This window comes from Schistocerca piceifrons, chromosome X, assembly GCF_021461385.2.
Source record: "Schistocerca piceifrons isolate TAMUIC-IGC-003096 chromosome X, iqSchPice1.1, whole genome shotgun sequence".
NCBI classification, from domain to species: Eukaryota; Metazoa; Arthropoda; class Insecta; order Orthoptera; family Acrididae; genus Schistocerca; species Schistocerca piceifrons.
This window is the reverse complement of record NC_060149.1, coordinates 24,309,627-24,322,504: the sequence shown is the minus strand read 5'-3', so window position 1 is coordinate 24,322,504 and position 12,878 is coordinate 24,309,627. Positions and strand designations below refer to the sequence as shown.

General features: G+C 38.1%; 1 protein-coding gene across 6 annotated transcripts in view; it reads left to right on the top strand.

Annotated features, from left to right (window-relative positions):
- LOC124722015 (asparagine synthetase domain-containing protein 1) overlaps positions 1-11,988 on the top strand; it is a 73,832-nt gene extending 61,844 nt beyond the window's left edge. For 2 of the 6 annotated variants that reach the window (XM_047247193.1, XM_047247190.1), the window contains one exon: positions 11,771-11,988. In XM_047247193.1, coding sequence (XP_047103149.1) covers positions 11,771-11,969 — 199 coding nt within the window. In that variant the 3' untranslated portion in view covers positions 11,970-11,988. Of the gene's footprint in view, positions 1-6,577; positions 6,769-7,737; positions 7,841-7,931; positions 8,094-11,770 lie in introns of all 6 variants that reach the window. The other 4 variants (XR_007006426.1, XR_007006425.1, XM_047247192.1 and 1 more) reach the window with 4 other exon arrangements.
- The last annotated feature ends 890 nt before the right edge of the window (positions 11,989-12,878 follow it).

Here is a 12,878-nt window from a genome sequence, read left to right as displayed (position 1 = left end):
GGTGTCCCATGCAACGCCCCAGAATCTCCACCACTGCTACACCTCAAGGCGGTAGCCTGAAGGTGACTTTTTACAGTCAAAACCACATTGAACTGTTCGCGAACTGTGTCCAGCTCCTCCTGCATCCACACTTGGCAGGCACACATCCTACTCGTACTAACAGTACTAACTGAAGGATAAACAGTAAATGCTGGCAGAAAACTAGATAAGCAACTTGTTACCCCCCTGACATGTGACCAAGTGATGCTGCTACATCAATGAGCTATATAGCTAGCTGTTCAGAAGAAATGACAGCTGGGCTACATACTGCTTGAATTCACTCTTACAGCTAGCAAAAACCTTCCTAAATACCCAAACACAAACAAACAAATTATACTATTAAAAAAACACAGAAGCAGCTAAATATGTAACTTGATTTGCTGGAGATGTGTCACTGGTGATAGCTGGCACTGAACTGGCCGGCTAACTGCTGATTACAATGGTCACAATTCTCAAAACAAACAGCTGAGTAACTACTGCGCTACTGATTAATTGAATAAACACTTACAAAATGCGAGATTAAACTCTGACAATCTGAGGCTAGAGGTATACTGAATATTTACTGTTTGCAAGGATCATTGAATAGAGTAAATAAAGTGGCACTAGTGACTTCTGCAGCAGAAAACTACACTCGAAAGTAAACTCACTCAAAACAAAAGATTGAACGGTATGCAAATTCTTGCAACAAAAATATATAGCACTACTAAAAACTGCTAAATAATCAGTTACTGTTCACTTCTGTTCAGAAGTAAGTTAGAACAGCACCAGACTAAATGATGTAAACAAACTGTGTACAGCCGATAAGCAGCAGCAGCAGCAGCTGCTGCTGCTGCTGCTGCTGCTGATGCTGCTGATGCTGATGATGATGATGATGATCTCCGCTCTACACTGAGGCTAAACTTTAATTTCTTTTTCAAATTTCTCCCCGGTTTCCTTTGCAGCTTGCTCAATATACAGATTAAATAACATCGGGAATAGTATACAACCTTCACTTCGCTTTCGTGCTCTTGGACTCTAATAACTGGCATCTGATTTCTGTAAAAGTTAAGTTAGTTGCTGCCTGTATTTTAGCCCTGCTACTTTCAGAATTTTGAAGAGTGTTTTCCAGTCAACATTTTCAAAATCAACAAAAGCAGTAACCGCAGGTTTTTTTTCCACCGACCTATCTTCTGAGATACGTCATAGGGTCAGTACTGCTTTGCTTCTCTGGAACTCAAACTGATCTTCCTCAAGGTTGGCCTCTACCAGTTTTTCCATTTTCTGTAAATAATTCATATGAGAATTTGCAACCTTGATTATAAATGAAACTGGTGGTTTGGTAGTATTCACACCTGTCAGCACCTGCTTTCTTTGAAACAGGAATTATTGTATTCATCCTGAAGTCTGAGGGTAGGTCACCTGTCTCGTATATCTTGCGCAAGTGGAATAATTTTGATATTCAAGTTGTAGCTCTCTGTTGAGTCTGTGTTTGCTGACATAAATTTGTTTTTGGACAAGTTCTGCCTTTAGCAAACACAATTTTTTCTTGTCTTTACCCAGATATATTTTGCTGAAGTAAAGCATCACCAGTTAATTTTTTATTTTCTTCTGATTAAATATGAGGACAAGCGTTCTTTAAATTTCACTTTTTAAGAAAGATACCGAATACAGAAATCCACAAGAACCATAATGTGGCAAAACTTTCAATATAAAAAATATTGTCTGTCTTCAAATTTGTGAATACTGTTCTTAAAAACTGAAATTTCTATATATAAAGTTAGTAAAGAACAGTTTTCCTGTTATTTAATAGAAAGAAAATAAAATCCCAACAGATGGTGCTGTAATTTCAGTAGAACGTGTCTGGATAAAAGGATGAAAAACCTATTTGCTCAAAGTGGAACTTATCGAAAACCAAATTTATTTGTAAGCAAACATGGACATGAGAGTGCACTTAAAGCTCAAGATGAGTATTTCAGTGCCATGCCAGGGATTTCTGAGTAAGTTCTACAACAAATTCTGAAACTGCATCAAAGTGTTCTAAGCATAAGATTCAAGAGAATCTGTCTTTCACGTAGTGTAATATTTATATTTATAGATGTCAGTGTGAACAGTATGTTACCTGTAGCTCAAAAAGTCAAGCACAAAGCGGAAATTGGCTGCACTGAAACAGAAAGTTTGATGCTTACATACCAGTAAGCAGGAACTTAGTGTTCAACTGTTCAAAATTCATCTGGAACTAGGGAATCTCACCAGAATCTCTGAAATATTTAATGACATTATGAAAACAGGCAAACAAAATGCAGAAATGGTAATAAAAATAAAATGGACACAAAACAACGAAAACTAAACACACTTTTAAAACAGCACAAAATGGTTTATTATAGAAACAGAAGGCAAACAAACCACATGCATTCTATAAACATCTGCTCATCCTTACTGACATACAAGTCACCAACCAGGAACTAGAAATAGGACCTAAATACAGTGTCAGCGCACACACACACACACACACACACACTACACACAAGAGAATGATGAAAGGAACAGTAACTTAAACTTTAATGCAGGTGTGACAAGAGAGTGAGTTGCAGAACAACTTAGATGCATAGTAAAGGAAAACATATTGACAGGAACAACAAGTGAAGAAAAGAATCCAGGAGAATAATTAATAAACTTAGAAACAACAGAGCTATCATCACAAAAGCATCCAAGGGTAACACCATGAAATAATGAAACAGGAGGAATACAAAAATAAAACCCTAAAATTTCTGGAAGACAGCAACAGGGTAAAGCTAACCTCTGACCCAACACAAAATTACCAAAAAATGCAGATACACACAGACTGAATAATACTCCACTCAACGAAGACAACTACAAAGGTGAACTACAGAAAATCAAACAAATAGCTGTGGAGAATGGGTACATCACAAATGTTACAGACAAATTGAATTGCAAAATTAAAACAAAAGTGAAAGGTACATGTGACACAAAAACAAACACACACACACACACACACACACACACACTCACAAATGAACACACAAACCAGAAGCTCCCACAAGAAGAAACAAAGTGGTACACTGCCACTTACCTCAACAAAGCTGCTAACAGGATAGGCAACATACTACAAATCAAGGACTAAAAATAGCCTACAGAACAGATAACCCAATGCAGAGAAATCTAAGGACAGCCAATACCAACACAGACAACACGGCTCATCTGGTATTTATCAACTGACATGTCAGGACTGCAATTCAATTTATATTGGTCAGACAAGCAGAAGTTTCAGTATTAGGTGCATGGAAAACAGAAGAGCAGTGAAAAGTAACAGCTGTCAATTCTACATTTGCAGAATACCTCATGGGTCTTGACCAGAGACCAACAGAAATCGACACCAACTCAAAAATTCTCAAATGTGGCAACAGCCCACACAAAAAATACTAATAGAGGAAAAATATGAAATACAGGAAGCCATAGTTGAAGGAAAATAAATAAATGGACAAAGAGCTCTCTGCCATGTAACTACGTTCTCTGCCCTCAAAGAACCCATAAAACACATGCACACATACAACCCCCCCCCTCCACACACACACACACACACACACACACACACACACACACACACACACACACACAGAGAGAGAGAGAGAGAGAGAGAGAGAGAGAGAGAGAGAGAGAGAGAGAGAGAGAGAGAGAGTGTTCTTCCACTCAAAAATAATGTTAACCACAACATTTCCAGTTTTAAAATTAGTGATGTAAGTAACTTCTGCATTAAGTTGTGTATAATTGTAGATCACAAACTGTGAAAGCAAAACGTTATAATGCAAAATACAGTAAACCATATAAATCACAGCATGTAGGAACAAGTCATATTTTTAAAATTGTCTGTTTTTAAATTTGAGAATACCTTTCTTAAAAACTGAAATTTCAGTATGTATACAGATAGTAAATAGCAATTTTCCAGTTATTTAATAGAAGGAAAATGAAAAACCGGCTAATGATGCTGTAACTCCAGAGAAACATGTCTGGGTAAAAAGAAGAAAAATTATGTTTGCTCAAAGTGGAACTAATCCAAAAACAAATTTATTGGTATAATTTTGTCACGGCAGGCTCTCTCAAGGACCTCAATAATTCTGAGGGAATGTTGTCTTCTCCAAGAGCCTTGTTTCCACTTAGCTTTTTCAATGCTTTGTCAAATTCTTCTCGCAGTATATCATCTTTTGTCTCATCTTTACATACTTTCTCTTCTTCTTCTTCTTTTTCTTCTTTTTATAATGTCCTCAAGTTTGTTTCCATTATATATACCTTCTATATAATCCTTTCAGCTTTCCTCTATTTGCTTGTGACTGGCTTGTCGTCTGAGCTATTGATATTCATAAACTTGCTTCTCTCTTCTCCAAAGGTCTCTTTGAATTTTCCTATAGGCAGCATTAATCTTTCTCTAAGTTATTCATGCTTCTACAGCCTCACATTTGTTCTCTAGCCATTTCTGCTTCTGTCAGTCTTATTTTTAGGCCACTTGCATTCCCTTTCGCTGCTTCATTTGCTGTATTTTTATATTTTCTCCTTTCATCCGTTAAATTCAGTATCTCCTGAGTTAGCCAGGGATTTCTACTAGACCTTATCTTATCGCTTACATCCAACCTCTGCTACCTTCTCTATTTCATCTCTCAAAGCTACTCCATTTTTCTTCTATTGTACTCCTTTCCTTAGCTTCAGTCCAATGTTACCTGACACTATCTCTGAAACTCTAAGCTATCTCTTGTTCCTTCAGTTTATCCAGGTCCCATCTCTGTAACTCCTTAGCATAATGATATTTTTCCAAATTATGTTCCAGAAAATATTTTTTTTTAATGAAAAACATTATGAATGACATTATACACAGACATATAAAGAGAGCTTTTAAAGCTTAAAATAATGAGTTACAAAATTTTGAAGACCATCAATAATGAAATCCTGAGTATGCACGTTCACTGGACAGTGAATAAAATATCCTGAAACTTGAATTAATTTTTTAGTTTCTGTGTAGCAATGAAGTCTAACCGCGTATTTCACAACTATTTCCTGTTAACGTAAATCTTGGAGGAGCTGGCTGGAGCACAGTGGATATATTTATTTTTTTACCACTGGTGAGCATTTGTCACTCAACTGATGAATTATTGACGCTTTCAGTCTCTAATGAAGTAACATCACATTCTTTTTCACTGTCTTAGCTGCTAAATTCAATGTCAAACTGAGGATCACTATAGCTGTCCTTTTTTTGAAAGCCTTGCCAAAACAGGAGAGAGACAGAGTGCATTTTGTTTTTGAGTATCTAAAGCTGCACACTGTAAAGACGATACATAGTGGCAACCACCTCAACCGAAATATGGCACCTGGGGTACAAATGTAGGGCCAGATGCATTTTAGCTGCCGAACACTTGACTATCAGTACTGGAATGGTTCTAATCGGGGTTTTATATTTTTGGATATGTGTTCTTAAGAGTCAAAAAGGACTTTCCAACTTTGGAATAGTACAGGATGTTTCAAAAAGGACTTAACAACTTTGAAAATTCATATAAATTAATTCATAGTTCCTACAGAGGTGACTGTAGTGTCAATTTGTAGGGAAGTACATCAAGTCTTGACTTGTGTAGTTCGCTTGTGCAGAATTGCACCGTAAGGGGTGCTAGTGGAAGTTGCATTAAAGATGATGCCTTCACTGGACCCGAGTGTGCTAGCTGTATGTTTTGGTTTGGAGAATCAAAGTTGGCAAAAATAGTTCAGTGTAATTTCTGTACCAAGTACACTAAAGATCCTCCTAGTAGGCCTACACTTTATGAGTGGCATAAATGTTTTGTAGAAACAGGGTGCTCGGTAAGACATGGAAAATCGTCAGGTAACCCAAGCATACCTGACAAAGTCGTTGAGCGAGTGAGAAACGTTTTGTCAACAGCCCTATGAAATCGACCCGCCGTGCATCTCATGAACTGCAAATCCCACGTATGACTGTTTGGTGTGTGTTGAGAAACTGTTTGCATTTGCAATTGTACAGATTGACGATCGTACAAGCAATGACACACAAAATTGCTCCCAAGAACTTCTGTGTGGATATGTTAAATCGATTACATGAGGATTAACATTTCTTGTACAAAGTTATCTTTTCTGATGAGTCGACTTTCCGCTTAAGTGGCAAGGTTAACACAAATAACTGTAGGATTTCGGGCGGTGAAAATCCACATCAAACATTGCAACATGTTCGTGATAACCCTAAACTGAATGTTTTTTGTGCACTGAGCAAGAAAAAGTGTACCGCCCCTTTTTTTCCATGAGAGAACCATAAACAGGATAGTGTACCTGGATATGTTACAACAAACAGTTTTTGATACCACAGATTGAGGAGGATGACCAAGGACGAAATCTTTACTTCAAGAAAGAGGGTGCACCACCCCACTATCTGGCTGACGTCATGGGATTTTCTTTGGGACCGCTTTCTAGGTCAATGGATTGGCTGTGATGCGACAATTGCATGGCCCCCTTGTTCTCCAGACCTGACACCACTCTTATTTTTTTCTTATAGGGATTCATCAAGGATACTGTGTTTGTACATCCTGTGCCAGCTTCCCTACCTGAACTTAGAGCAAGAATTTATGCTGCCACTGAGCAAGTTGCACCTGCAATGCTACAGCGAGTTTTGGAAGAAACTGACTTTCAATTTAGGATGTGTGCTGGATAATCAACGGAAGCCACATACAACATCTTTAGTTTAAGGTAAACAAAACTTGATGTGTTTCCCTACAAAAAAACACTAAACCCACCTCTATATCTTCCTTCAATAAATTGATATGAATTTTTAAAGTTGTAAAGTCTATTTGAAACACCCTTTATAGAAATTCATTGAGATAACTTACAGAATCAGTAAATGTGTTATTTTATAGCAAACAACCTCAAGTTTGATTCACATAGTACATCAGTACCCCATTCTGCCACAGTGAGTGCCAGAGCAGTGCATAGTTAAAATGACTACTTTAGCTGGTGCAGAGTGTGCTCGCTGTGTGTTTCGGTTTTAAGAAACAAACTCTGCAATAACTGTTCAGCATAAATTTCGTACTGAATACATTAAAGAACCTCCAATCAGGCCTACAATTTACTCTTTGCAGAAGAACTTTGTTGAGGTGGGTTGTTTACTGTGACATGATAAATCATGAGGTTACCCGCATATTGAGTATTATGTCAAATAGGTTAGGAAGGACTTTGCCCACAGTTCACATAACTCGGTGCAACTTGCCTCTCGCAAGATTGGCATTCCACAAAAGACTGTTTGGTGAGTAATATGTAGATATCTACAATTGAAACCATACAGATTCACAATGGCACAGCACGTTAGTGATGCAGATGGGGTTGCTCGTGAGGGAATTCTGTGCAGAAGTTTTGTATCAGATAGAGGACAATGAGACATCCGTGAACACAATAATCTTCAGCGATGAATCAACATTTAATGTCAGTGGCATAGTGAACACCCACAATTGCAGAATATTGGGCAGCAAAACTCCACTTGCAACCCAGGAAGATGTTCGTGACAGCGCTAAAGTTAACTTTTTTATTATTATTTTTTTTATTTTTATTTTTTTAATTTGAGGCCTTAGCAAATTGAAAGTATATGGCCCTTTCTTCTTCACGGAGAAAACTGTCACTGGTATTGTGCATCTGGATATGCTTGAAAACTTTTTAATTTCACAGATTGATGAAGATGACCGAGATGGGATGGTTTACTACCAGCAAGATGGTGCATCACGTCGTTTTCTCATGGAAGTTTGAGGTTTCCTCAACAATTGCTTCCCAGGTTGGTGGATTTACCGTAAAGGTCCAGTTGCATGGCCACATCTCTGGGGTTGCATTAAAGACCATGTGTGTGTTCCTCCCCTACCAAACAGTTTAGCTGGCCTGAAAAATCAAATCTACAGTGCCATTGCACAAGTTGCACCCGATTTGCTGCATCGAGTCTGGGAAGGAATTGACTACCGGTGGGATGTTTGTCGCATCACAAATGGAAATCACATTGGATCAAAGTGACACGTGACACATCTACTGATTCTCTAAGTTACCTCAATAAATTTGTACATCATTCCAAAGTTGTACAGTCCATTTTGGCTCACCCAGTGTAATCAATGTGAAATCTTCCAATGTCTCCAGGTCCCTTCCATGTATACATCATCCTTTTATGACTCTTAAACCAAGTGTTAGCATTGCATAAATTACACTCTGTGCATGATTTTACAGGTGGTTTCCCCTTTCATTCCTTTCATCCAGTCCATGTTCTATTAGTTTCCTTGCCTTCCTTTTCCTGATAACAAATTTGCCACTCATCACAGATAAATTAATGAGCAGAGTAATTTACTTTATCTCATCATACATTCTTTTAATCCCTTTTTCATCTGCAGAGCTGTTGGGCATAAAACTTGGACTACTGTGGTGGGTGTCAGCTTCTTGTCTGTTTTGGCTATGATAATGTTTTTACTACGCTGTTCATAGGAGGTTACCTGCATTCCTGTTTTCATTATTAGGCTTGCTCGTGCAAATGCCCCCATCTGGTTTTGTGTTGACAATCCTGTACTAACCTGACCAAAAGTCCTGCTCGTCCTACCGAAACACGTAATTAATTTCTACTATATCTAATTTCAACCTATCCCTTTCCCTTTGTAAATTCTTGTACTCGATTAAGGGATCTAAAATTCCACACTGTGGCCCGTAGAATACCAGTCTTAGTTTCTCTGATGATGACATCCTCCTAAGTAACCATCTGCCCAGAGATCCAAATGGGGGGGGGGACCCTTTTACCTCCATAACATTTAGCAAGGAGGATGTCATCATCATTAAGCTATACAATAGAGCTGCATGCCTTTGGAGAAAAATGATCCTGGCTATAGTTCCTCTTGCTTTTAGCCGTTTGCATTACCAGTACAGGAAAGTCATATTTGCTAGAAGGTCAGATCAGTCAATCTTTGCAACTGCTACCCTTGAAACGACTGAATAGGGTGCTGTCCCTTTTCAGGAACTATGGGCTAATCCTTCTGGCCTCTCTAGTCTGTGAAATCAATCACTGCTGCTGGGTAACATTGAATACGGCATTGTTTTACCCTGTGCATTGTAACATGTTTAGATCCTCCTCGGCACACTGTTCACAAGGTGACGATGAATGTGTAGTTAAAATATTGTTGGATAGCTGGACAATAGGTTAAGGATCTATTTCCGATACGTCAAAGCTCTCAAATTATTGTAGATACTCATGAGAGGTGTCCAACATATGTACATGACACTAGCCCAAAACATGACTGACTTATATCCCTGCTGAGCCTGTGGGACTCTATACCTGTCATGTGCATTGATACCTGACCACTTCCATACTTTCCTGTGACAATTATCAGGTTTTGGACAAATCCTGCACTTGGCTGTCAAGGGAATCTGACATCATTGATTGAGATTTTTTCCAGGTGTTCTCTTCCCGACAGTCTTTGTGCATCATTTTGTGGTGGGTTTGTAGTGTTGTTCATGATGAACACCAAGAGGCTGAATTAAACATGTGGAGATGGTTGTGTAATGTCTGGAGTACCAAAGCCATCCTATTTGCCTCAAAAAAAAAGCAGCACACACTCCTGTTGCATTCTCTTTGGGGAACATACGAGCCATTTCTGTTGCATTCTCCTTGGGGAACATATGAGCCATAATTTGTAGGTAATGGTCATCAGTGGGTGCTGACCACAGGAGACCACTATCAGGCAGATCTGAAGTGTTTTGGATCTGATGAGTGGTTGAATGTTTGAACGAGGTCACTGTGGTGTTCACAGACTCAGCAGGCAACTTCTCATACTGACGACCCTTCCCATTAAGTGATATTGCACGCATGATTTAAGTCTGACAGGAGCCTTCAAGGTATTATTTGGATGGACTGAACCTTGTCTACAATCCACATTATCCCATTAATCATTGGAGGCCCACCTTACTGTACTGAACTGCACTAAGAATTCTGGTTTTCTTCTATTTCCATTACACAGGTGAATGTACATAGTGTTTTCCTATTGTCAGAAGTAAACACAAACTATGCAAGTCAAGAGGGTGATGCATAATTTTTCCCAGAAATTTATAATATGACAGAGAATTTGCTCCACTTCTAGCAAATGTTTATCAGTGGTTGTTGGAGCAATGATGCATTACAAATAAGAGGGAAGTAGTGGTGGTTGTTCTAATATTTTTGATAACTTTTTGGGGACCAAAATTTCTCTCAAAGAATCCACAGGGATATTATAAACAGCTGTCTAGTGAAACTCAGCTTGTTCCGTCCATTCATGAGTTCGAAAAGGCAGTAAGTTGTGGCCCTGGGGTTGATGCTGTATTCCTTAACTGCTAGAATCCATTTGATGCAGTTATGTACCCTTCTGTAATGAACAAAATAAGGGTTGACAGACTGATGGATCTACTTTTTAAGATGATTAAAGATTCCTTATCCAGTAGAAATTGGTGTACTGTTTTTAATAAAATGAAATTGTCAGGCATGAAAGTATCTTTGGGTATACCGCACAGGAGCAGAGCAACATTGTAACTGTTCATGATATGTGTAAGTGGTCGAGTGGATAATGTCGGAAGCTCCATGATGCTTTTTTACCAGATGACATTGTTGTATATAGGGAAGTTGCAACACTAGAAAATTGTTGTTAAATGTAGGAAAATTTGTTATTATTTGATTGTGCAATTGGTATTCTATTACTGGAAACAGTCACAACCATTAAATGGCTGGGAATATGCATCAGTAGCAATGTAAAGTGGGAATATACACATATAACTAATTGTAGGGAAGATAAATGCTGGCTTGAGATTCAGTGGAAAAAAATCTAAGGAAATGTAATCATCCACAAAGGACATAGCTTACAAAACACTTGTTCGACAGTTTCTGGGACCTTTGCCAGGTAGGATTAATAGGGGAGATGGGTAAGATACAAAGTGAATGCTTAGCAATGTTTCCCATGATTTTTAATTTAGAAAACATTGTCACAGTTTCACATGAGCTAACACTAGGCCCAGACAGACATTGTGCACCACAAGTTACACCCTGGAGGGGAAAAAGCGGTCACAAGAAGGGCATCCGACCACATCTAACATTAGCATCTCCAATAAATAATATGTTGACACTGTGAAGACACAGGATAAGGCCAGGAAGTAGAAGGAGAAGAATTTCACGTGATTTATTTCTAATAAACTGGAAAGCATCACAAAGTGTACATGAAACACAAGTGGCAGAAACTACAAACGAGATGTTGAGCATTACAGAGGAACTTACTGTAAGAATTATGAGTGCATGTGTTCCAAGCTAAACCTAACAATGTGTTACTTTATTCTAAAAATACCCCATGAAATTACTAAGACTGTAAAATCAGAAAAGTTTGAGCTTCTAAGTTGACTCATCGGCATTCTTTCTTCCTACAGACCATCCACGTACAAAAGGAAATAAATGGTGATAATACGTAACATACAGTCTGCCACACACTTTCTGTAGATAGATGTAGTTTCCTAAATGAAGTCTCCCTATTGTCTCATATTACAATCAGCTTAAAAGAAGATTTTAATTTTTTACCTTCTGCTAGTTCGCCATTAAAAAAATCAAGATCATTTTAGATGCCAAGGCATTGCACTTTCTAATTTATGTAATTTAAACTAAAATAATTGTGTAATATGTTTCAAAGTTGCAAGCAAAGCAGTGAACTTTCTTTCTATGTTTTAGGTGCTTTCCTGTGGAGAACTGCCCTCCAGGAGTTGGTGACAAGCTCCTATTAAGACTGGCAGCCTGCAAGCTTGGCCTCCATGAAATAGCAAGACTACCTAAGAGAGCTATGCAATTTGGGTCAAAAATTGCAGATAGTAAAGAAAATGGAAATGATGTATCTCATATTTTGCTGAATGGTACTGTACAACTAAAATAAAACTATAAGTGATGAAGGAAAGAAATTGCATTCATAGTAATTGAAACCTTACATCTTTGGCATGTATGAAACATTTATGGCATTTATCATTTTTTTTTAAAAAATTACGTCCTTTAGATGGCGTCGTCCTGTACGAATACATTCGTGAAATCTACTTAGAGATTCCACATTGACTGCTGCAACATCTCAGCTGGGATACTGTGAATTGCATCCCGAATTCTTTGTTTTAACTCGTCCACAGTTCTTGATCGAGTTGTGCAGACTTTGCTCTTGAGGTAGCCCCACAAGAAAAAATCACAAACATATAAATCTGGCTATATGGGGGGGGGGGGGGGGGCGGGCTACGTTAAAGAATTGTGAGATCACACAGTTTATAACACTAACCTGTCGTGACAAGAACTGATGTTACCCTCTGAGGGGATTTATAATTTTGACCGTGCGTGTGTCTAATGGATAAAGGTATTGGACTGTAATTTTGAATATATTGGAACTAACAGAAAAACTAAACAGGCTCTAACTTTGGGATTTAATGAAAATAGTAAAATGCATATGTAAATGAAAATATGAATGGTCACCAGCCTAATTAGGCTCATTAATTTGGAAATATACGTTTAAGAAAACTGAACATCAGTTATTGAAGTTGCTTTTTTTGATATTCCCTTTGAATAGCACACAGGCTACAAATGGACACAGGGCATTCTGAGCCGTGGGTAGCGGTAGTTACTAATAATGCACATACTAGTAATCATAGAAAGAAAACTTGTACTACCAAACTCACACTAATAAGAGCTACACTCAAATGTTGTTACTTGGATCAGTACTGAAATGTTCCTGCCAGAAGTTCAGAACTAAAATTGGCCAGGAGGGGCTTTTGACTTAACCAACATGTAACAACCGCTAATAAAAAAA